The 25734-nt window shown below is 41.0% G+C and overlaps 1 protein-coding gene and 1 pseudogene across 1 annotated transcript in view; both read left to right on the top strand.

Annotated features, from left to right (window-relative positions):
- The window catches only part of Iqub (IQ motif and ubiquitin domain containing), a 64736-nt gene extending 40055 nt beyond the window's left edge, over positions 1-24681 (top strand). The window contains exons 9-13 of the mRNA XM_087901713.1: positions 6616-6786; positions 11540-11716; positions 18601-18849; positions 19387-19572; positions 23928-24681. Coding sequence (XP_087757839.1) covers positions 6616-6786; positions 11540-11716; positions 18601-18849; positions 19387-19572; positions 23928-24110 — 966 coding nt within the window. The 3' untranslated portion in view covers positions 24111-24681. The remainder of the gene's footprint in view (positions 1-6615; positions 6787-11539; positions 11717-18600; positions 18850-19386; positions 19573-23927) is intronic.
- LOC125411141 (RNA-binding protein EWS pseudogene) lies at positions 12614-14856 on the top strand (annotated as a pseudogene).
- Positions 24682-25734: the final 1053 nt, after the last annotated feature.

The raw sequence follows: 25734 nt of genomic DNA, 5'->3' as shown, positions 1-25734 counted from the left end.
TCTAAGCAGGTTTTGAAATTATATATGTGGATCATATATATATGTGTGTGTCAAAGCACAAATCTGAAATTGATTCTAGAGTTAATTGTTTATTGTCATCCCTTCTCATGAACTATACAAAGCCTCCTAAGAAGATTTTTATATGAATCTCATCTAAATAAAAGTAAAATGGGGAAATATTGTTCTAAATATTTCTGTGAAGCAGATCTGGTTTTGATTTCTAAATATTTTGTAAAGGGTGGAATCCAAAGTCTTGAAGGACTCTGAACATAATAAGATCTGCCCTGTGACAGGGGCCTGGTGGGGTCGCCGAGGAGGTGGAGTTGGATTTTGAATTTGCCTTGGAAATTAGACTCAGGAGACAGCTGGAAGGCAGTAAGGGTATTGATTATTTGACCTTATTATTAAGTAAATAAAACATTAAATCAAAGCGTGTGTGTGTGTGTGTGTGTGTGTGTGTGTGAAAAGTTCTAAGGGGAGAGAAACGCAGAGTAACAACTGGCTTTGTGCCCAGAACCAGTCAAGCTGACGACCTTGACACCGTTGTAATCCAATATCATCTAAGGTGTGTTTTTGTTTATGAAGCTGTACCAAATGTCTAAAAAAGAAGGTAAATGATGCAGACTTTTGTAGGAAACAGTTAGGCAAGGCCTGTTCTTCTCCATGTCTGTCCATCCCCTACAACCTCATGTCTGTTATCATCTCTAACACTGAGGAAGAGTCACTATTCATTTCATAATTGCTGAAGCAACTTCATATCTTACGGGACTCTTTTGCTTGCTGATAGAACAGTTTATAGTTACCCCAGAAGTCAGTCAAGGTCACCGTTATTTTAGACATTAAAAGTAACAAGCAAACAGAGTTACAATGCAATGTTCATCATCAAAAGCAGTATAAAGTAGATATTCAAAGCAAAATTTTACTTCCTTATGATTTAGAAATAACTTTAGAGGATAAACACTTACATTTGGTTTCAGTTTAAATTCATTTAGTCCAATGGCTGTGGGATTTATTGAAACATATTTTATTGTTTGTCTTATTCTGAATATACTATTTCTCTGAATAATGACTGATATGATTTCATTGATCTAACCAAGGAATTGAACTAAAGGTCCTTACAGTTCTCATTCGTAATAAAAATTTCACTAGAAAGAGTTTTAAAAATTTAATTTAATTTAATGTACATTGGTGGTTGCCTGCCTGCGTGTCTGTGTGGCGGTGTCTGAACTCCTGACCTTGCAGTTCCAGTGGTGAGCCGCCATGTGGTTGCTGGGAACTGGAAGAACAGCCAGTGCTCTTAGAGCCATCTCATCTCTCCAGCCCCCACTCTGAAGATTTTAAAAGCATTAATTAACTGGTAATTTACCACATCGAACATTAACTTCTGCAGGTTGTCGGACACTAAGACCTGACAGATTGACTGAGTCATGGAATTCACATTGTGACATCTAAACAAAAGGGCACCAGTTGGTTTCCGGCTTTAATGTTTTGGGTGTGTTTTTACCAAACTATGTGAAAAGATCATCTGCATTTCTGTAAGAGATTATCCCTAGAGTCAATGCCATTTGTTTCCTTGATTTATACATCATTTCTCACAGTCACAAACCTAAAAATCTGCAATTTTTGTGAACCGTGCCATGTAAATAAATGCCTTTTCTCCATGCTCAGGTGGCCTACAGTTAATAGGATAGAAAAATTCATCTACCTCTCTTTGAACTGTGCATTTAACAGGGGGTCACTGCGGGTGAATAGAACCCCTTTGCTGTATGAAAGAAAAGTTGATCACCATCCAGTGACTTTTGGGGGGCTTAACTTTATGCTTAATTTGTACCGTTGGGGACCTGAGAATTCATTCTGGAGGAAGAAAAGGGCTATTCTCCCAGTGCAGCGTTTCTTCTCCTCACGGGAAGGCCTGCTGCTCTGGAGGCCTTTGTCGTCTTCCCACCTCCCCTTCCCACCCTGCTGTTCTTCTGTTGCTCGGTTTCCCAGCCTCTGCTGTCTCATTTGTTGGCAGCTAAGTGGAATTTATTATGCTTCTATTTCTGAAGCAATTTAAGAACATGATTGTTGTACATCTCTTATTATAGCTAAAGCATTCAAAGAAAAAAGGAACTAGGAAAGAGAAATAAGCGAAGTTGACATTTTCCCTCATCAGTGTAAAAAAAAAAAAAATCTTAAGGCCTGAAATCAAAGAAGCCTGTACTTGAAGATGAAGTTATCAGTGTTGGCAGAAGGACAGCCAAAGATAAAAACAGCTTTGCTGAACAGATTTATATCTATCTATCTATCTTGTCTGTGCCAGCTCTTGGGTACTGGAACTTCATACATAGGATTATCTGATTATATCATTTGGTTCTCTTTAATCTAGCAAATTCTTGTTTATTCTTTTGCTTTCCTTGTCGGAAGACTTTCTTAGGAGTTAAGTGCTTTACAGACAGTCCATCCTTGTCTGTTTATCTGCAGCTCTCAACCATGTTCATTCTCTGATTACTTTCTTACCTTTCTATTCCATGAGATCTGAGAGCAGCTGGAATCAGGAAAACATTTTATTTACTCAGTGCCCAGTGCACTAACTAGTGCACATACAATAAGCATTTGTTAAATGTATAAATGACCACCATGGGCCCTGTAAAATATACAGAATTACCTGGGAAATTTACCTTTTAAAACCTCTTAGGAAAATTTTAAAATCGTAAAATATTCATTGAACAATTGAAGTCCAATTTCCTTTTGCCATGAGTTACTGAAATAGAGATCCTGTGTGTGTGTGTGTGTGTGTGTATGTGTGTGTGTGTGGTGTAACTGTAAAAGGATTTAAAATGTAAGTGATGCTATGGCTTCCAGCTATAGTACTTGAGAACATTTCTTGGGAAATGTATTGCATAACTTCGGAGTTAAAGATGAGGATTTGGATTTATATTTGCAAAAGCCCAAGACCTTGTTGTAATATCTTGCATTCATTAGAGCCATAAAAATCCAGTAATTGTGATCAACACTCATTTGCAAGTAGAATTAAATGGTGTAGCAACTGCCAACATACAATAACTTATATAAAGTAGACACTTCAGAAACATGTTGTTAGAAGGATTATTACAAATGAAATAAGTTGCCAGCCTGCTGAGTAAAAAGATATTGCCCTTCCTAATGGTAGAAAAGAAATTATATTTTATAGAGTCATGCTGAGGAAATTAGCATATGAAGATTAAGGTATTAGTTAGACTTGAGGATATTACAGATGAAATTTAGCCTAATTATTCCTTAAAACTTTAAAAATGAGCTTGAAAGAAGCATTGTAATTGAGCACAATACTCAGCGTAAGGCTCTCTCAGTTGTAAAACTGCATTACTTCTAAGTAACAACAATTAAAGTATCTTGCTATTACCCCATTTTACTTTTACATTCCAGTAAAATCTGAGCCTATCAGATGTCTAACTAATGTTTCCTAATATTCCATTTCTGATGTGACATTATAAACCAGTTATAGTGCCACAGCTTGCCATTCCCCAGGTCACAACTTGAACCCAGAATCTGAAGTTTCTACTGGAGGTTACTAGCTCTGAGCAACTTTTATTTTGCCTATAGCTATAAGGATACTGTTGTTTTGAAGACATATCAAATATAATTATAAGGGGTAACTTTGTATTTCTCAATCTAACATGCAAACAATGGAAGTAAATTGATACTATTAAACTAAAATTGAATTAAAACTTCATTGTAAGCTGCAATTCTAAATGCAACCTAGTATCACTATGAGTTTTCCTTGATTTGCTCCAATACTTAGAGAACTCTACTTAAATTGAAGATTGAACCACACTAAGATGTAAAAGGTTACAATTATGTCATTCATCAGGATTCAGGGACCTCAAAACAATGACTAGTCAGCTTACAAAAACATCCAGTATCCGAAAAGCCAAAAATTGTGATCAGTGCAGGCTTGCTTCTGAAGGACTATAATCAGGCAAAGAAACAGAATAGCCTTTTATGAATAGTGAGTGTATAGAAAGGAGCGGCGGGGCCTGCATTCCTGCCTAGCTTGCACACAACTAGCTTTACACCCGAAATAACAACACCCAAATTGTATTCTTTTAAACACTGCTTGGCCCATTAGTTCCAGTCTCTTATTGGCTAACTCTCACATCTTGATTAAACCATTTCTATTAATGTGTGTAGCACCACGAGGTGGTGGATTACCAGGAAGGATCTTAACCTGCGTCCATCTTGGAGAGGAGAGCTATAGCATCTGCCTCACAGCCTTCTTCCTCCCAGCATTCTGTTCTGTCTTCCCCACCTATCTATATTCTGACCTATCAGGCCAAGCAGTTTTCTTTATTAATTAACCAATGAGAGTAACACATAGACCGATGACCCTCCTCCATCATTGAGTGTGTCCCAAGGGATATCTAGCTGAATCCTCTGCTTTTAAACTCTTCGTAGGAGGGAGACAGATCAGTCTCTCTTTGGGACCTTAGAAGTCACCCCGATTCTGCATTCAGTAGACTTCTCAGACCCCCATGCTGTGTGAAGCTGCAGGGCGATTGGTAAAGAAAAGTCCCCAGACTATCTTGATACAAAATATACAGCTTTAATAAGCAGAAGTAAGACTTACAACAGCTTACATCAGAATCCAACCGATCCGCAGGAGCCAGGCAAAAAGAGAGCTAGCGGAGCGCATTTGCTAGGTTTATAGGCAGGCTTTTGCCTGAGGGCGGCATGCCCTGAAAACAGAATATGATTGGCTGAACTCCCCTATCATCTGTGTCTCTGATTTTGTAGCCTTGGAATCCTTAGTTGAATGTTAGGGCAAGTGAACCTGATCTTCCATCCCTCAATTCAGGACCCACCCTAGGATGGGCTGCTTTATGTCATATCTCTCAATAGAAAGTGAGAATTTTTTTTGCAACACTTGGGTAGTAGTGGGTCATAGTACTGCCAAGACAGTTGTCCCTCATGTGTGCAAAAGATTGGTTTCCAGAGTCTTTTGGAGTACCAAAACCCACAGGTACTCCAGTCTTGTATGAAAGGACACTGCATTTGCTTATAATATATGTCCCATCCCTGAGTATTTTAATCATCTCCAGATTTTTTTTTAAGTACTGGAGACTGATATTAGGGCTATATGGTTGTTAGCTGAGCATTCTACCACTGAGCTCCACCCCAGTTCCAGATGACTTCCAGCTTCTTATATAATGTAAATACTGTCTAAATAATGTTTTGTTGTACTGACTTGTTTAGGGAGCAAAGACAAGAAACAAAAAGGTCTGTATATGTTCTGCATAGATCAGCTTTTGAGGTTTTGAGACAGTTTTCCTGTAGTCGAGGCTGGTCTCCAACTCCCTGTTTAGAAGCTGGTTTTGAAAGCTGGTTTTGAACTCTTGTTCTTCCTGCCTCCACCTCCCAAGTGCTGGAATCGTAGACAGATGGCATCATGCTCAGCTGGGTACAATGCTTTTCAAGTATTTCTTGATCTGTGGTTAGTTGAATTTGAGGGTGTAGAACATATAGATTCAGATGGTCCACTGTAGAGCTGTTTCCCTGTGGACTCCTGCTCTGTGATGCACTTTGAACTTGTTACAGACTTATTCTACGTGAGATACTAAGATATAACTCGCACAGCCCCTTTCTGAGACATCTGTAGATCTTCAAATATATTGAGGATCACCATCACAGCTGCTCTGTGAACTTTGTCTTCAATTGGTAAGGTGGTTGACCAAGACACATGAATATATAGTCAATAAAGAGTTAGACAATAAAAATTACACATGCTAACTATATGCTGTTCTCCCGGTGGAGTCGATGAACAGTTCCATATATATATATATATATATATATATATATATAGCCATTCATCATGCCAAGTAATGTAAACCAGCTCCAAACTCTCAATCTTGGAGATGTGTTTTCCCTTCTGCTGACTGAACAAATGTCTACCCCCCTCCAAATGTCTTTGTAAGACTGACAGGTGGCCTCCTGTGCTGAGGAGGTACTTTAAATGTTTTTAAAAGATTTCATTTTTCAATGTGTTAAAGTGCACCATGTACGAGCAGGAGCCTGTGGAGGTCAGAAGATTTGGATCCTCTAGAATTAGAATTACTGGTGATTGTGAGTGGGTGCTGGGCCCTTACCTCAACCTGGGACCTCTGTAATAGCCCTAAGTGTGCCTAACCAGTTAACCCATCTCTCTAGGATTCACCAAATGAATTCATCAGACTTGCTTACATGATATGCTCAGTGGTGTCCAGCACCATCTTGATCTGTCTTTTTGTCTCACCCCCCCCCCCCCCCCCCGACAAGGGTGTTGGGAACAGAGCGTGGATCCTCTGTAAGATAGCACACACTCTCTCCAGCCCACAGTAAAATGTTTTAATCCAGAGCTCTGGAAGTTTAGGCCTCAGTCCTAGAGCCCTTACCTAGCATATAAGAAAACCTAAATTCCAGCCACAGTTTATAAAATAAAAGTATTTTACTTTTTCATGGTCTACAAATTCTTCAATTATCTTTCTTAGATTTTAGTAATGCTTTTAGTTATGACTTAAGACAGATTTCTAGTGGATGGGACAAAATTATTATTTTCAGTCTTCAATTAACTGTAATTGCAGCAATAATATTCTTTTCAAGTGTTCAGCGCCAAAGACCTGGAGAAGACCTGATGGCAAAACCATTGAAATGGACACACAGTTCACTATAAGAGCCAGAGAGCTGCAGAGCATCTACAACTGTATCATACTGAAAGACCTCTCTCAGGACGAGAGGCTGGATATCCTCCTGACACTGAAGCACACGGTGAAGGTATGTCCACTGTCACACAGTGAAGGTGTGTCCACTGTCATACGGTGAAGGTGTGTACATTGCCTCTTGGGCTTCAAGTCAAGGTCATCATCATTAAAAAGATCAGCAGGATACTGGAATCAATAAGTTCTCTTCCCTTATATAATTATAAAGTTATTAATAAATGCTTGCACACGTGAAATTGTATAAACACCTAAATTATTTTGGTAAATTTGGGGATGGATATGGCTTATGAATTAATCCTTAACAAAGCGCAAAATCTGTGCGCAAAGTTGTGGGTCCGATTTGCAGCTTTGCAAAAATTATATACGTATTTGGTGACATAATAATAAAGTGTAAACACTGCATATTCAAATGCAGTTCACCTTTATATAGCCACTTGGGTGTATGCTTTTAAAAATAATAGAAGCCAGGTAAGCTGTGATTTAAAAACTGGAATGAAAAAGGAGCAGTTATGGTCGACATTTTGGGCAGTTTTCAATGAAAAGCTGTCTCCAGTCACTACACATTTTATTTTATCTGTTGTATTGCGTGCATGTATTTGCGCATGTGCATCACAGTGCACACACAGAGGTTACAGGATAATTTTTAGGATTGGTTTTCTCCTCCCTTCCTCTGAGTTGGGTAGGTGGAAGACAGGTCATCATGCTCGCATTCCTTACCCACTGAGTTACCTGGATGCCCTATTTTTAGAGGTCGTCGAACCGTATCGAAGTAAGTTTGTTTGTCTCCCTCCCACATTATTAATTTTCAGATTTTAAATAAAAATTAGATAGTGGATCTCATGGGTCAGGTTTCCTCCAGACATAGACTCAGAAAGGGTTTGAATTCAGAATTTCCCTGGGCATTCAGAAAGTAGACAGGTATAATGTTCGTGTTCAGAAGAGGAACGCTCCAGATCGATCATTGGGACACTAAGAGCCGGCGCAATCGCGTCAGCCTCCCCAGCACTTCGAAACTGAGTCTGCTGTGAGGATTTGCCCGCTGTCAGAGCAAGGGACAGGACTGTTCACTTATCTCACTGAATTAAGGGGTGCAAGTTTGCCCTGGCAAACCAAGTAAGCCTCTGGAAGCCGCACTCAACGGTGACTGAGTCGAGGTTGTCTTCCCACGACTCACCAGGAGGGGGCGAGTGAGAGCTTCCAGTCCGGCAACAGGACAGTGGCAGCTGCGGCTTGAATCTCCTTGCTTCAACTCCTGGCGATCAGTTCCTACGATTTGGATAGAGTTTTTTCCTGAATAAAATTATAGTAGAGAGGTTAATGAGCAAAGTACCTACCCTGTTGTACTTATAGGCATCAAGGCCACAACAGGTTCCCCTGTTGTCCCTCTGCTATTCATTTTAATGTTTCCTCGCCCTGGATTAACACTGATGGTTTCATAACCTTGCAGGCTGTGGGGCTTAAGAACTCTAGACAATAGGGCGATCGATACGCTCTTTCTTTTCTCAAAATCGTGCAGGTGTTCACCAAAAGATGCCCAGACCCGAGCGCCAAGCACATGATTCCTTGTGCCCAGCGGGTAGTAACACCTCCAATGTCTTTAGGAAATCGGAGTCAGTTCCCTCTTTAAGGATATGGACACTGTCTTCTTCAGCGCTCCCGACCCAAGGAGAATTAGAGCTCAAAGGAGTAGTGTATCCTCTACCGGAAGCTTTTTTTTTTTTTTTTTTTTTTTTTTTTTACGAAGGAATTAGGACCTCTAAATTTGAATTGCCCCAAATTTAAGGCACAGGAGGCAAAAATATCTCCAAAAAGTAAGTGGGACCTCCCCCAACCCCAGCCCAGGATACTTTCAGAGGCTTCCACGTGGTCTTCCTGGTTACACTACCTCACAGCTCAAGGTAATAAGAGTAAAGGAGGCCGTGCCAACTGCAGCATATTCCGTTCCAAGTACACAATCACAGAACAGATTAATAAACTCGGACTCTTTCTCTGAACCTGCTGCATCTCTCTTTTGAGCTCGGCCTAGACCAGAAAATCACGTGCTTTTTATTTGCATTTATTGTCGATTCACATGGAAATCCTCAGGCCTTTTCCCTCCCTAATTGATTAATTATTTGATTCAGAATGCCCCTGAGGTGACACCTGACTCCATGGCTTTGGGTAATATAGTAGTTATCTTCAGCCAAGATAGCCAGGTTTCGGAAGTGGGCAATCCGAGGGGAGGGGTAGAGTGCAGTAGTGAAGAATTGTCATCTGCCGCATGCCACAGCTGGCCGTGCTCCAGTCCTGAAGTGAGGGTCTGGGAAGCGCACTCCATCTGCTGCAAGGTATATGCTGGACATATTCCTAAAGAGGGTATTCCAGTATCCCCAGGACCAATAGGATTCTTGTATTTGACGGCTCAGAATGAAAGTAATCTTGGGTATGTATCATTGGAGTTGACGGGAAATTAAATGAGGGAATTCGCTACAATACCTGGTTTCTAAGTTGTGTTTTGAGTTCTTGAAGATAAGCTCTTGGCATTTTCTCCCTTTGTGACATAATTGGGACATCAATTGTTTATGAGTGACCATCTATATGAATTAAAGTTTGGACACAAGTAATGACTGAATAAGTAACTGTACCGTCAGTCAGTTTATGTCGTTAATGTGGCCCACAGTTTCAAGCAAATACATATAAACACCTCAATAAAAACCAGTCTTTCACTAAACATAACAACTGGAAAAATACTGGCTGTATTTAACTCCATCTAACCAAACCACTGAAGACAAGCTTGAGAATCTTACAATGTAACTTGTAGATGCCGCATTTGGGTTCTTTGCCCCTTAACTACAAAGAATCTTCTATTGAGTAAAATCAGAACCCCAACACACAATGGTCTTCAGACACACGAAGAATTAGGTAATTGGCTCACAGGTTTTGTGTTTCTCTGTCTGTCTGAACAGCAGAGGTGCTGTCTTTTCTCTGCAGTACCTTGCAAAGATGTTGATGTTGCAAACAGCCTTTGCAGAACCCTCCTTAGATAACAAAAGAGAAGCAAAGGTGAGAGGTGAGAAATAAGGATGTTTCTAGAGGGTCTGTAAAGACCAGGTTGGAAAAGAGAGAGTGAGTGTAGGAAATCCTTCTACCTGGTAATCAGGACCAGTCCCTAGTCAACCAAAGAGACCAGGGCTGGATTCCCGAGGTGACACATGTGCCTGAATTCATTTAACCTAAACTATTTGGATGAAATTTAGTTAACTATATTTTGAGAAAAGATAAAGGTGTAAACATAATTAAATTCTGATTCTATTGACTTAAGACAACCTTAAATAAGCTACTTAAACATGTACAGTTATATTTGTCCACTCAACTATACACTAAATATATAAAGAACAAAGAATTTTAAACCTGAGTATACTTTAGAATCACTTAGAGTTTCAGAGACAGACAGACAGGCAGGCAGACAGACAGACAGACAGACAGACACACACACACCGAAGGAGAAGGGGAGGGAGGGAATGGGACAGAGAGAGAGAGAGAGAGAGAGAGAGAGAGAGAGAGAGAGAGAGAGAGGCAGTCAAACATACACACACACAGAGGGGGAGGGGAGGGAGACAGAAAAAAACACACAGAGGGGCAAGAGAGACAGAGAGACAGACAGATACAGAGAGAGACAAAGAGAGACAGACAGCTTAATTGTGAGTATGTGACTATACGTAAAAATAAGGTCTAGATACCATTTCAGAGACACTGAATTAGATCCTTAGGCATGAAAGCAGTATTAACAAAAATCTATTTGGATTTCCCCAAGGCCCTTCTAAAATGCTCCTAGGGTGAGGTACCACTGTTTTCAACTTTTAAATTTATTAATATTGCCAAGTATCTGGAATAAGTATGAAAAACATTGTTTTATAGTCACTCTCTTTACCTCTTGTTTCCTGCAGATAGTGTTCCATCCGTTTTCCCCCAGATAGTGGAACAGACTTAACTCTGCTTCACTGCTTATGAATACAGTCCTCAGCCCTTAATTGTTACCAGAGGTTTCTGTTCAAACTACTCAGTTTCAGTACTTTACTAAAAAATGTTGAATGGTAAAATAGGCGTGTGGAAAATAAATAAATCATTTAGCCTCGTTGGACAGAGCATTCCAACATTGCTAACCTATGTATTTTGTGCCCCTCTCTGCCCTTTTGCCTCTCTCCGTGCCCGTCTGCACCCCCCTGTGCCCCTCTGCACCCCTTTCTTTCCTCATCTTAGACTTTCTTTGGTGCCCTTGAAGTAATCACCAATGGATAGTCACTTTCATGGGTGTTTTCCTTGTTTTTTCTTAATGATTTTGCTTTCTCTGTCTAGCCTATAAATAATTTGGTTCAGTGTTTTTACTTTTTACCTTTAGTGAAATTACACTGAGTGAAACAGTTTGTATCCAGTTCACTTTGCTGACTTCATAAGATTTAAACATTAAGATTTACAGCTATCGTATAGTTTACTCATTTCCATAAAGCCCATTATATTGGTAAACTATGATTTACTTATATATTCAATTTGCTTATGAATATTTAGGAATTTCTAACCTTTGACTACTGTGAACAATAGCTTTTTAGATGCATTTCTCTAAAGCACCTACGTAAAGAACCGCTGGGTTATAGGCTCCACATTATCAAGCCAAATATTTAATGTTAATTCGATCCCCAGTTGGTTGTACCAAATTTTACTCCTGTCACCTTTAAAAATGTTTTGGAAAGTGGATTCCAGTTTGTTTGGGTGATAATTTCAAAAACAGTGATTTAAAATAATTATACTGAGCACTTCTGTGTTTTGTATAGGAACACGAATGTAAACTGACCCAAGAAATTCTCGAACTGATTGACAGAGAAGTTGACCTTATGATGAGAGGAGTCAAGCCTCATAATCTTGAAGGACTCAGAAAAAGAATTACGACGCTCTTTTTCCACTACATCAAAACCCCCCTGTTCAACCCTGAAGTGGCAAGATACCTGAAGGTACTCTCCTTCCTGCACCCATTTCCAAAACCCCACGGTGTCACACTGTTATTTGAAAGGCATTCAAAGTCCACTTCTATGCTTTATTACAAATCTAACTAAGGCCGTTCACTCGGTGAGACCTTTGGGTTTAGTGATGCTGATCAACTAAACTTTCCCATTATCCTCTTCTGCATTGGAATTTTCAGCCTTGAATTCTTTTCTAAGAATCAAATTGACTTTCCAGTGTCTGCACAGGATTGAAGACACTGTGATCTCTCACGGCCGAGTTTTTGATCCCATCTGCCGTGCTGTGCTCTGTTTGGTCCAGCCAACTCCTATTCGCTTTCCAAAACCAAACACTCTCTCTCTCTCTCTCTCTCTCTCATGAGACCGCAGAGAGAGCCGGCCTTTCCACCTCTACACTTCTCCCATCGTGTCTTGTCTGCCTTCCTTTAGCACTTAGCGTGAAAGTAAAAGTATCAGTGATTAGATCCGCGAAGACAGCCTGGAGAACTCCAAATGGAGAGACTGTTGAGCTGTTTTCCTCTCTGACCAGCACCAGGAACACTTCCTGTAACAGAGGTAGACAGCTGTTTGGTAGCCTCGTCAATGCTTGGTGCTAGCAGTTTCTCATTTAGGAAATTCTCACCAAATGTGTAGTGGTATCTCATAGTTTAGTGTGTATTTTCCTCATAACTAATAATTCTACAACTCCTTTCATGTACTCACTTGACATGCACATTTTTTGGTTGAAACTCCCGTGTCTCTCTTTTACCACCCCCTTGTTTTGAATCGGTTATATATTTTCTGTGTTAAATTTTGAGAAGTTGTAATATATTCTTTGCATAAGTTGTCAGAAATGTGGATTGAAAATATTCCTTTCTATGGCTTGCTTTCATTTTACTTAAGTCTAACATGATGAACGTTTTGATCTTGATGGAACTGCATTTAACCTCTTTTAAAATGGATCATGAGGAGGAAGGAGAGAAAACAACACCCACAGCTTATAGTTCCTCTAACCAAGCAGCAGCCCAGCAGGGCTACAGTGCTTACACCGCCCAGCCAACGCAAGGCTATGCACAGACCACCCAGGCATATGGGCAACAAAACTACAGCTCCTATGGGCAGCCAGCCTATTGATGTCAGCTATACCCAGGCTACCTATGAGACTTCTTAAGGGATAGCCTCCTACTAGTTATGCCTCTCCCACTGCCCACCAGGCACACAGCCAGCCTGTTCAAGGACATGGCACTATTGCTTGTGACGCCAACTACTGCTACAGTCATCTTAACCCAGGCCTCTTATGCAGCTCAGTCTGCATACGGCACCCAGCCTGCCTACCCAGGCTAGGGCCAGTAGCCGGCAGCCACTACACCTATAAGACCACAGGTTGGTAACAAGCCTGCTGAGGCTAGTCAACTTCAAGCTAGCACAGGGAGTTATAACCAGACCCACCTAGGATATGAACTGAGTCACTGCAGTTATTCCCAGATACCTGGGAGCTACCCCACGCAGCCAGTCACCACACCTTCATCCTGTCCTTCTACCAACTGCTCCTCTTCACCGCTGACTAGTTACGATCAGAGCAGTTACTCTCAGCAGAAAGCCAATGGGCAGCTTAGAAGCTATGGACAGCAGAGTAGCTATGGTCAACAAAACAGCCATGGGCAGCAGCTTCTCACTACTTCCACCCCCTCCCCCATCAGACTGGATCCTACAGCCAGGCTCCAAGTCAGTATAACCAATTGAGCCTCAGCAACAGTCAGCAGGGTTCATTTCTACAGGACCCCCTCAGTAGCATGGGTGTTTATGGCCAGGAGTTTGGAGGGTTTCCACACAGGAGAGCTCTGGATCATAAGTTGCCCTGATTACTGGGGCAGAGGAAGAGGGGGGTTGATGGTGGAAGTATGAGCAAAGGTGGGTGGGCAGGAATGGGGTGGGGCTGTGGAATGGGCAGTGCTGGAGAACGAGGTGGCTTCAATAAGCCTGGTGGGCTTATAGATGAAGGGCCAGATCTTGATCTATGCCTTCCTATAGACCCTGATGAAGACTCTGACAACAGTGTTAAAGGCACAACGTGACTCTAGATCACCTGGCAGACTTCTCTAAGCAGTGTGGGGTTGTCAAGAGGAACAAGAGAACTGGGCGACCCATGTCCACATCTACCTGGATAAGGAGAGAGGGAAGCCTAATGGTGATGCCACAGTGTCCTCTGAAGATCTGCCATCTGCCAAGGCTGTCATGGAATGGGTTGATGGAAACGATTTCCTTCCTTTTTGAGACCTTAAGATTTATTTATTTTATGTATGAGTGCTCTATCTTCATGTATGCCTTTATGCCGTAAGAAGGCATCAGATCCTCCCAGAGTTGGTTGTAAGTCACCATGTGTTTGCTGGGAATTGAACTCAGGACCTCTTAACAACTGAGCTGTCTCTCTAGCCTGGGAAAGATTTTATTTTTTTTTTAAAGCAAACTTAAAGATTCTCTTGCCAAAAAGAAGCCTCCAGTGAACAGCACGCAGGGTGACATGCCACCCCATGAGGGCAGAGGGTGCCACACCACTTCGTGGGAGGTTCTGCTGACTCAAGAGGTCCTGAAGTTGCATGGGAGGCCATGGAGGAGACAGAGGAGGCTTCCCCTCTAGTGGACCCTGGGGCTGCTCTAGAAGAGGAAATGCCCAGCACTGAGCTGGAGACTGGTAATATCCCAGTCTGTGCTGTGGAAACCAGAACTTCACCTGGAGAAGACAATGCAGCCAGTGTAAGGTCCCTAAGCCCAAGGGCTTCCTCCTACCACCTCTAGGTGGTGACTGAGGTCCAAGTGGCCCTTGTGGCATGCAGGGCGGAAGAGGTGGACTTATGGATCCTAGTTGTCCTGGAGGAATGTTCAGAGGTGACCGAGGTGGAGACAGAGGTAGCTTTAGAAGTGGCTTTGACATGGACCCAGGTGGCTTTGATGGAGGAAAATGAGGTGGTCCTAGGTGGCCTCCTGGACCTTTGATGGAGCAGATGGGAGGAAGAAGAGACTGACCTGGAGGACCTGGGAAAGTGAATGAAGACGAGCGCCGTCAGGAGCGTAGAGCCCCACCGAGCTGCACTGGTGGCCAGATTTATCTTTTAAAGCAAAAACAATTTAAATTTGTAATTCCATATTTATAATATTGACCAGCACATTATGACTGGACCTTGTTTGCACTTCAGTTATTTTAGTATTTTCACCGTTTCTGAAGAAACATTAGAACAAATAAAATGGTAAAAAAAATAATAAAAAACAAAACGGATCATAGTATTTCCTTTGTACTTAACAAATCAGCCTAACCTAAGGGAGCAAGAGCTACCTTCTGTTTTATCCTAAAATTTTGACCCTCTAAGTTTTATAACTGGGACTTTGAAGCATTTTGTTATTTTTCTTGAACAACAAAGGGTAGTCAAGGTTCTTTTCTTTAGTTTTGTCAACTGTTTTCATAATTTTTTTTATAAGAAGAACAAAATCTTGACTGAATTGTTATGATTTCTCTGTCACATATAACTTCACTATTTTGTATTTCTTGTCAACACTGGCTAGCTCAGAGTTGCCTACCTGCTTGAAGTAAAGAGAGGTAAGCAGTGTTTTTCAAGACACTGGACATAAGGCAATGGAAGATTGAGATTTCTGGTAGAAGAAAAACAAAAGGAACAAGGTAACCTGACGCCATTGGCCCTGAAAGAATGGCTGTGATGCAGCACAGGGAGGAGAAACCGGCGGTGGTGTCCCCAAGGGCACTGGTGCAGTAGCAGGGAACGATTACTCGCAAAGGGAGAGTTGCTTTATTTGTTCTTAAAAAAATACAAACTTAAAACCAAGAACACTAATGGATCAAACTGTTATAAGTAATTTAACTATGCCTCAGAAAAAATTACAAGGTTGTTGATAAGAATAAAAAATATTCACAATTAAAGTAAAATTCATGTCTAGCATCCCAAAACCTTATAAACATATATACAAAATGTGACAAATAGAAAAGTATCTAAATCATTATTCAGAGAGTTGGCCTAATAGTGACAAATGTTGGAATTAGCTGAAAAAGACATTTGATCAGTAGTTGAGAATTTTTCAGATGTTCAAAAATTAAGTGAAGGTGCTGAAGATACAGTGTAAAATTTCTGAAGAAGAAACCTACCACACTTAAGCTGAAAAAAGATACAGTGTTAAATTAAGTAGAGATTGGTGATATTGATAACGAAAAAAATCACCTAGCTAGAAGACAATAAAATCTATGACACATATGGAGACAAAATGAAAACCAGTATTAGCATCACCGAACTGTGGACAAAGCCCAGGTACCTTAGTCTGTGCCAGAATCTCAAACTAGAGGAGTGAAGGATAGAGGGAACACTTTTTCCGAATTATGGTCAGCGTTATTCTGAATATGAATAAAAAGTAAACCTGTAGACAAGCCAGGGAAGCATGAAGTAAAAGGAGCAAAGCAAGTGACACCAAGCCACACCAATGGCCAGGGAGAAAGAGCATCTTGTATACAGTAGGACAAAAACCAGGACGGCAACAGATCCCCCATTGGAAAGAAAGATGGCAGACGGAAAGACAGCCAGGCGGCCTTTGCCACACTCCCAGGTCAACAGCAGCGAGATAAACCTTCCATTTGGCCTCTTCCACATCAGTCGATTGTGCTTCCTTCCTCACCACTCAGGAAACAACTTTTAATATAATATTGAATGAGCTTGCCGAGTGCAGAGAGCCATCCCTTGTTCTCAGGAATAGAGAAAATAAAATAGTTTTTAAAATGTAATAAGAGTTGATAACTTGATTTGCCCCATCATCTCTTCAGGGGTTAGAGAGTAACACAGAGTCTTAATACTTTGGTCAGGAAAATGAATCTTGCTTGAAATTTAAATCTTATACAGAATAGGCAGTTAAAAGGAAAATGGGACTTTTTAAAGTCACCGATTTTATTTTTATTTTTTTTTATTTTTTATTTTTTTTAATAAATTTTATTAAATTATAAAAGTTTCCATTTCCGCCCCCCCTTCCAACACCCTCCCACTCCCCCCACTCCCCCCACTCCCCCCCTCCTTCCCCTCCATCCCCCAGGGCAGTCAGGGTTTCCTGCCCTGTGGGAAGCTCCAGCTCTCTCCCCCTCCCTCCAGGTCCAGGAAGGCTAGCGTCCAAACAGACTGGATCCCCAAAATCCAGCATATGCAGAGGAAACAGGTCCCAGTGTCATAGTCAATGGCTTTTCAGAAAGACCCCGGGCCAGCCACAGTCAGAGAATCCGGCCAAATTCCGAGAATCTGGCTAGATCACGTCCTCGTTCAGTCCCAGTCCGACTGGCCCTGGTAAATTCTCATCAGATCCGTTCCCTTGTATCAGTGGGTGATAGCATCCCTCGCAGTACTGATTTCGTCTTTCATGTTCCTCCTCCTTCCGGTCCCCCTCCGGACCTCGGGGGGCTCAATCCGTTGCTCCAATGTGGGCCTCCGACTGCATAGCCGTCCTTCGCCAGACGAAGGATCTATGGTGATAAGCAAAATACACATCAGTATGGTCATGGGCCACGGCCGATTCAGGCACCCTCTCCTCTGTCCAGAGAGCAATCTTGGGGATTTCTCCTTGGACCTGGGATCCCATATATAATCAAGTCTCCTGTAAACCCTAAAATGGCTCCCTTAGTTGAAATATATTGTTCCCTGATCCCATATTCATCCTACCTCCTTCCCCCCCATCCCCGGCCACCAAGCTTTCCCCGTTCCTCCCCTACTCCCTTCTCTCTAGCCCTCTCCCCCTCCATCGACCCTCCCACCCCCCCATGCACCCGAGGTTACCTGGGACTCTTGTCTATTTCCTACCTCCTGGTGGATAGCTAAATAATCTTCATCAGGTTCATCTTCTTATTTAGCTTCTCTAGGATCACGAATAATAGGCTCAAAGACCTTTAATTATGGTTAGAATCCACTTATGAGTGAATACATACCGTGTTCCTCTTTTTGGGTCTGGCTCACCTCACTCAGTAAAGCGTTTTCTATTTCCATCCATTTGCATGCAGTCTACAAGATTTAGGCACAGGAGGCCTCTTCCTAAGTAGGACCCCAGCAGCACAGACAATAAGAGAAACAATGAATAAATGGGATCTACTGAAACTGGGAAGCTTCTGTAAAGCAAAGGACACTGTCAGTAGGACAAAAAGGCTGCCTTCTGACTGGGAGAAGATCTTCACCAACCCCTCATCAGACAAAGGTCTGATCTCCAAAATATACAAAGAACTCAAGAAACTAGGCACTAAAACTCTAATTAACCCAATTAAAAAATGGGGTACTGAACTTAACAGAGAATTCACAACAGATGAACTTCGAATGGCCAGAAGACACTTAAGGTCATGCTCAACCTCCTTAGCGATCAGGGAAATGCAAATCAAAACCACTTTGAGATACCATCTTACACCTGTCAGAATAGCTAAAGTCAAAAACACCAACGATAGCCTATGCTGGAGAGGATGTGGGGTGAGGGGAACACTCATCCATTGTTGGTGGGAATGCAAACTCGTGCAGCCACTGTGGAAATCAGTGTGGCGGTTTCTCAGGAAACTGGGAGTCAACCTCCCTCAGGACCCAGCAATACCACTCTTGGGAATATACCCTAAAGATTCCCTAACATACTACAAAAGCATTTGTTCAACTATGTTCATAGCTGCACTATTTGTAATAGCCAGAACCTGGAAACAACCTAGGTGCCCCTCAATAGAAGAATGGTTAAAAAAGGTGTGGAACATATATACATTAGAGTTTTACTCGGCGGTTAAAAACAGTCACCGATTTTAGAATTAATTCTAAGCAGTCCTCAGTGTTTCTGTTTAGTATGTGGTTTGGATTTTCATCATCATTATCATTATCTATTTTTTTTCTATTTAGGTCCCTCAAGACCCACTGAAGTTTTATGATAAGATCTACTTTTGCCACAGCTGCCAGCTGTATTTGCCATCCGTGGAATTTTCTGTGTCGCCCACCTCACATCGTGTGTACCGCTGCCGTCACTGTGTGAACCTTGAGAACGAGATTCAAAAGCGGGAATCGTTTTTGAAGTACAAGTGTCTACTTCAGCGGCTCTACTACTCAGAAGCTGACTATGGGGATGACTCTCAGATTGCTTTCCTCATGCAGGTATGACCTGTGAATGGTGCCAGTCATGACACGCGCCAGTCAGAGAGGCTGTCGTCTAAGGGGCTGTACTGACGTGAAGTTTGATCCATTTGAATATAGACTTGTCTGGAAAACATTACATAGGATTTCCCAAAGCAGACAGCTACTGCTGACCTGGGTGTCACGCAGAGATGTGCCCTTGGTGTTTAAGTTCTATACTATGCTCTGAAGATTTGCTGGTACATCAGACGCCACATCCTAGAAAGGGAAAGCAGATGTTTAAGAAGAATGGCTGCAAGGTTGATGGAGTATGCTCGCTATAGGAGACAGGCAGTCACAGTCAGAGAATGGGATGTCCCATTGCAGATTTCATGTGGGTGATGTTGAAAGATGACAAGCCCTGGGCTGTGGTCCAAGAAAGGAAAGTCTTTTGAGTAACATTCCCCTTTAAAAATTCATTTAACAAGACCTAGTTGTTATTCCAATTCATATGACGATATTGAAACCATTTATTTAGAAGAAAATAAACTTACTGTTCAAACTTACTTTGGCATGTAGCTCCAAGATATTAAGTACTTGACCGAGAACATCTGGGCATCGCAGTCTGTCCTCAGTGCCTGGGATGATCTCAATGACCTGGTCATGGTCAGGTGGGACAAGCATGTGGAGTGGTCCCCCTGGAACTGCATTCTTCTCACCAAGGATGAAGGGGCAGCGCATCTCAAGCTACCGAGTATTGAGCAGGTAAGATGCCGCACTCTGGAAACGTAACTTAGCCGGTAGGGCTATACCAGGCATTTTGAGTGCCCTTTAATAGACCAATGGCAGTCTAAAGAGTTTCTGTTGCCTCAAGAGACCCAAATATAGGGTGACAATCGCAAAATATGTGGTTGGTGTGTTTGTTTCTCAGGGGTAAAAATTAGAAGAATGATAAGTATATGGTGTGTAAAGATGAGAGATTTAAACATCTAAGTATCGAACATCCTCTTGCTCTCGCCTAACAAGTTCAAGCCCTCGCCTACCAAGTTCAAGCCTATCCATTTCACAGCATGTTCTGTGAAGGACTTGGTTTCACTTACGTGTTTCTATCCCTTTAGTACCTATAATAAAGCCTGTAGAAGACCAGAAGTTTGATAAGTATTTGTCAAATAACTCTTGAGCAGTATGTGCATGTGTGTGTGCATGCATGCATATGCGTGTGTGTGTGCATGCATGCATATGCGTGTGTGTGTGCGTGTGTGTGTGTAACACAGCTGGTGGAATGTCATCTGGTGCATCCACTATGGAAATAGGTATGGAATTTCTCAACATCCTAGTAATGGATGCGGCTATGATACTTCTGAGCATATGCCTAATGGAATCCAAGACTGAATACCACAGAGAGACCTTGCACAAGCTGTCTGCGGCACTGTTCACCACAGACAAAATATGGAACTAACCTCGATCCAACCAACTGAATGGATCTACATATGCTTGTGCTGTGTATTAGTTTTATTCAGAACATAGTGTTAAAATAAGTCAGGCATGAAAAGACAAATAGCACCTGCTTTCGTCTACATATGAAATCTAAAATTTGAAAATAAAAACCACATAAAAGTAGAAGAGAGACTATTTGGTGAGAGGAGGAGTCAGCAGTGCCGGAAGAAGAGGAGAAGAGATGGGATGAGCTGGAGCCAAGTATATGACATTCTTGTCTGAAGATGCCAGGATGAAACTTATTGGTTTGTACATTAATTTAAAAACATTAGCGTAGTGATATTCTATTTGTATTTTAATAAATAAAGCTTGTCTGATGATCAGAGAGTGAAACAGCTCCTCCAGTCAGCCTTACAGACCAGACAGTGTTGACACACACCTTTAATCCCAGTAGCCATACTAGTTGCCATAGAAATTGGGCAGTGCACGCCTTTAATCACAGCCTAGAGAGGAATATAAAATGGGAGACAGCGCTCAGACACAGTCTCGTTCTGAGATTCTTGGAGGCAGGATCACCATTTCAGACTGAGGTAGAAGTAAGAGCCAGTGACTGGATGTTTCATTTTTCTGAGCTTCAGGTTGAACCCCAGTATCTGGGTTTTTATTAATCATACTACACATAAGCCCCCAAATAAATATCTGTATAATGAATAATGTTTGTTATCAATGTATAAATATTATGGAACCCAGAGTTTGTTCTTTGATTTATCAGCAGGAGTCTGCCTAAAAAAGTATTCAGTTGTCAAATAAATGCTATTCAAACTTTGTGGTCTAAACAGCAGCCATACTGATAAGATTCCATCCTCCATTTGCTTCCATCTAACTAGGAGTGGAAAACACTCTGCAAAACTTAACTGCTACTTAATTCAGTAACTTACAAGATGAAATCTGTAACACATTCTGATGAATAAACTTTAGGGGCCCTTGAAGCATTCCCGGAGGGCTGAATTGACACTCAGCATGTGCAATTCCAAGAGCTGGTCCAGTTCTCTCTCAATTTATTGTATCTTTAGTTCCGCATACAAGATGCAGCTAAAGGGGACTAAAGTGATGATATCAAATACAGTCACTCCGAACAGTGCGTCCCAAGATGCTCACTGCTGTTTGTTTATTTGCTTGTTTTTTAAAGGAAGGTTGAGGGAAATACATAAAGAGAGGAAACTCCTTTTAATTTTAGCCTTTTCCAATAATTTTCAGGTTCTAAGAAGCCAGGCTCTAAAAAAAAAATTCACTCTGGGGATGGAAAGAAAGGGCAGAAAGAATTTGAAGCTGTGTTAAATGTTATATTTAGTAAAGTAAGCTCCTTCATAAATATTTAATCACTAGAAGCACAGCCAACACTAGCAATATCATTTCATCTAGGGCCTGCGATGAAACTGAAATTCATTCCCAGAGCTGATATTTCGGTTCTTCTTCAATTAATCCACACAGCTCCTTTGTGTACCTAATCAAATCATCGAAGTCTCAAATTAAATGTTCCATTCAGGAGTGTTTCTAATCTCAGGATGCTAGTCATTCTGAATTCTGCAAGTGGAGCAGAGGCTCTCACGCTAATGTCAAGCCTTTGCCTCTCTCAACAGCCTCCAGTCTGTGCCGGCCTGCAAGCCTTACTGTCCATTTTGTTTTGAATAGCTCACGTTCTTGGAGCAAATCAAAGCATTTCCTGATACCTGTTTTCCCCCCACAGTAACAACAGAGCAAAGAAACAAACAAAGGCAACCACAAAACAGCAACAGCAATCACCATGATAACAAATGCCCCCCAGTCCCCCACCCCCGAGTATAAAGTGATCTCCATTCCTTGCAGTGAGAGAGAAGGACTTCTGAGTGAGGAACTTTCTCATAGCTGGCAAACCGGGTTAAGTTGGGCCAGTGACTCCCCAAAAGTCATCTACCATGTTCCAGATTTTTTCCTCTTTGTCATTTCACTGTCAAGCTGTGCACATGAAGACTCTGCATTGTGAAATTTTAGAAGATTGGCTAAAAATGTAGAGCTAGCAAAAAGAATAAAAGTTACACTGACCTTATGAAGTAGAATTGGACACATTTGTCAATGCTTTAATGCTCTCATTTTCTTATCTATAGCAAGGAGATGATGCTGTCTCACCCTAGTGAAGTTTTTTAAACAAATAGACCACTAAGTGATCTCTACTTAATGTCTGGCATTGACTATGTTGGGTAATAACTCTGTCTATGAAAGGCAATTTCCACTGCACACCTTCTTGTTCTCAGAGCTTCCTTTGACTTTTCTGGTTGGCCTTATAAAGGTTCTGCAGTGTAGAATGCCTTACTCTCAGAAAATAAAATTTAAAGGAGACACAGGTAGCATTGTGAGTGTGTGAACAGACATCTGATTGAGAGCATTGAAAAGAAAGGCTGATACTTATTAATTTAGGCAAAACTTACTTTGGATTTCTTTAGTGGCATTTCATTTGTATTTTAATAAATAAATCTTGCCTGAAGATCAGAAAAGTAAAACAGCCACACTGGCCAGCCTTACAGACCAGTCAACAATGACACACACCTTTAATCCCTGTAGCCACACTAATTTGCCATAGAAACCAGGAGGTAGTGGTACATATCCTTAATCCCAGAACTAGAGAGGATTAAAAAATGGGAGGAGACAGCTCTCAGTTTCAGTCTCATTCTGAGGTTTCCTGGAGGCAAGATCATCATTTTCAGACTGAGGTCAAGGTAAGAACCAGTGGCTGACTGCTTTGCTTTTCTGGTCTTCAGACTGAACCCCAATATCTTTCTCTGAGTTTTTATTACTCATGCTACCATGTGTCAAATATCGTGTAAAGTACTAGGTAGAAAAAAAAAAGACTAAGAAATGGAATGAACATAAGTTTTCATTGTTTCAGTTGCATTTAGGTTCAACTATAATAAGAAAGTGAGCAAATATGTCATGATATAATCAAATCAGAATTTTTCTTACATAACGAGGTCAGGAGTGGCAGTTCTCAGCTAGGGTGGAGTCTCCACAATGTTTTCAGAAATTCAGGTCCTCCAGTCTTCCCCTCAGTGTCCTCTCTAACCTCTGGCTTTTTCCCTCATGCATGTGGGGTCACAGTGAACAATGGTAGCTTCATCAGTGCCATATCTGCCTGCCCAGGCAGGGCAAAAGCATCGAGTGACTTGATACTTGAGTCCTTCTAAGAAATCACCTTAACATGCTTTACTGTAAGATTTGTCCAAATGTATGCATGTGTTACATGCCACTGGAATAAACATAGAAACCTGAAAACATCCTACCCTACATCAGGTAACTACTATACATACAAATGGAGGAAGGAAAGAGTATGGAATTAATAACAACAGTATTAATTGGACCTAAGAGGGAAGAGAGAGAGAGAGAGAGAGAGAGAGAGAGAGAGAGAGAGAGAGAGAGTTAGTTCCCTGGTAGACTTTACACTGAATCATCACAAGAACTAAGCTCTGAAAGAAAAGAGACATAGTGAGAAGAAAAGGTATTCTAGGCTGAATAAACTGATAAATGTAGCTGTGCTAAGATAATAAGTAAGTAAATAAATAAATAAAGTCATTCTAAGACATGGCCATGTTTCATCTGGCAAAATATATATGTAAGAATTTCCATAGAATTCTATTTTCTTTTCTTTGCAGGGGTATGGACGCCTTTTCATCCACAAGATCAAGCACAAACACATCCTGGCTAAGAACTATTTCTCACAGATCCCAGTGCTGGCTTCATTTATCCTTGAAGATAGTGAAGTAGAGGCTATCAGAAATAAATACTGCACAGATAAGCCACCTAAAGTCATAGAAGCCCGAGGGACTGTGCTTTAGGGGGCTTCAGGAGGACCAACGGTGATGAGCATTTTGTTCTCTACTAAGAGAGTAATACAGAGGTCACGTAATATGGAAACCACTCTTATGTTTCCATTAGTATTTGTTTTGTTCTGTGCACGTGAACCTTTGTTGGGTGGTTAGTATTAAATTAATCTGTAATTTTGTTTCAGATTAATAGTTAAAGAGAACATTTCAATATATTTTCAGGTTAAATTTAAAAAAGCCTAAATACTTTATAGTCAAAATACAACAGCCATACAAAACCTTGGCTTATACTTTGTGAGTGTAATTATTCTCTGTACATACCTGTATTTTGCTATAAGTATTTGAATTATTTTTACTTTTATTGTCTACTTTTGCCTTTTAATTGCATAATCCAAGAAAAAACTGTAAACAAACACAAATCTGCATTGCATGCCATGAAACAAGGAAAACAGTGGAAATGTTAGTTATGGAGCAGACTTCTTGTGGAAAATGTTGGGATTCTGTGAGAAATATCAACTTGATGGACTTGTTCACACCAACTGTCAGCCAGGTTCTCAATAAACTCAATAATAACTTTGACTCATATCTGTCTGGAGTATGTGATGAATGGCAATGCATCCAGAGAGAGAGCACGCTCCAAATAGCATGATTCAAGAAGGGTTTATTTACAAAAGGACCTGTTCTAAGACATGCATAATGTTCTAAGACATACATGCAGGGAAACAGAAGGAACAGCACGGGAGTCCAGGGCTAGAGCCACACACACTAAATCTATCCCACAGCCTTCCATGTGCTCAGGGAGGGAGAAGCTAGGGAGCCTGGACAGAGTAGAAAGGAGATAAGTAGATCACCGAGACTACTGAAATCATTCCAAGATGACTTCAAGAGCCAGAAAATAAACCCTCAGTTTCACACTTTCGCTTTGCTCCAGTTGCCTTCTTCAATGGGAAAATCTCGAAAGAAGCAAAGAATCAAAGTTCACGTGGCTTTAGAGTAAAGGATAGGGTAGATAATGATTAAACAGATATGAGGGACTAAATAGAAAACACTGAGGAATAAAACAACTGAAAATGGAGATAAAATTAAATAATAATATTTCACTTATATCACAGAATTATAGAAAAATATGTATTTTATTCTAATCTTTTCTAAATGATGTTGTCCTTTCAAGTATGGAGATTAATAAGTTCCTTATAAATATTTGTTCCACATAAACATTTGATATTTTAGCAGCATCTGTCTATCATATCTACAACTTTTCCTTACGCAGCAAGAGCATGACGCCGGCCAACTGCCGTTAAGGAAGCAAACACTTAGAAGAAAATTCTGGAGTACTGTTTTTTTTTTTAATTACTAGTTCAGACAACTTGGGAACGTTTTTTTTTTTAAACAAAAAAGTTCCAGTTGAGACTAGAATAGAATAAGACTAATCATTGATAAAATGGGAACAACAATCACGGACACAGGCAGGTTTACACAGAAATGTGAATAACCAGAATTTTTTCAACATAGCTCAGGAGAATTTGTCATCTCTGAGGAGAATTGAGAAGGGGGGGAGAGTGAAATCGCCATCTAGGGTCAAGTGAAAGATTTTTTTAAAATGAGATGTCTTGACACCCTAGTGAAGCCGTTGGCT

Source organism: Myodes glareolus, chromosome 25 (assembly GCF_982192425.1).
Source record: "Myodes glareolus chromosome 25, mMyoGla1.1, whole genome shotgun sequence".
Lineage (NCBI taxonomy): Eukaryota > Metazoa > Chordata > Mammalia > Rodentia > Cricetidae > Myodes > Myodes glareolus.
This window is presented reverse-complemented; position numbering and strand designations above follow the sequence as displayed.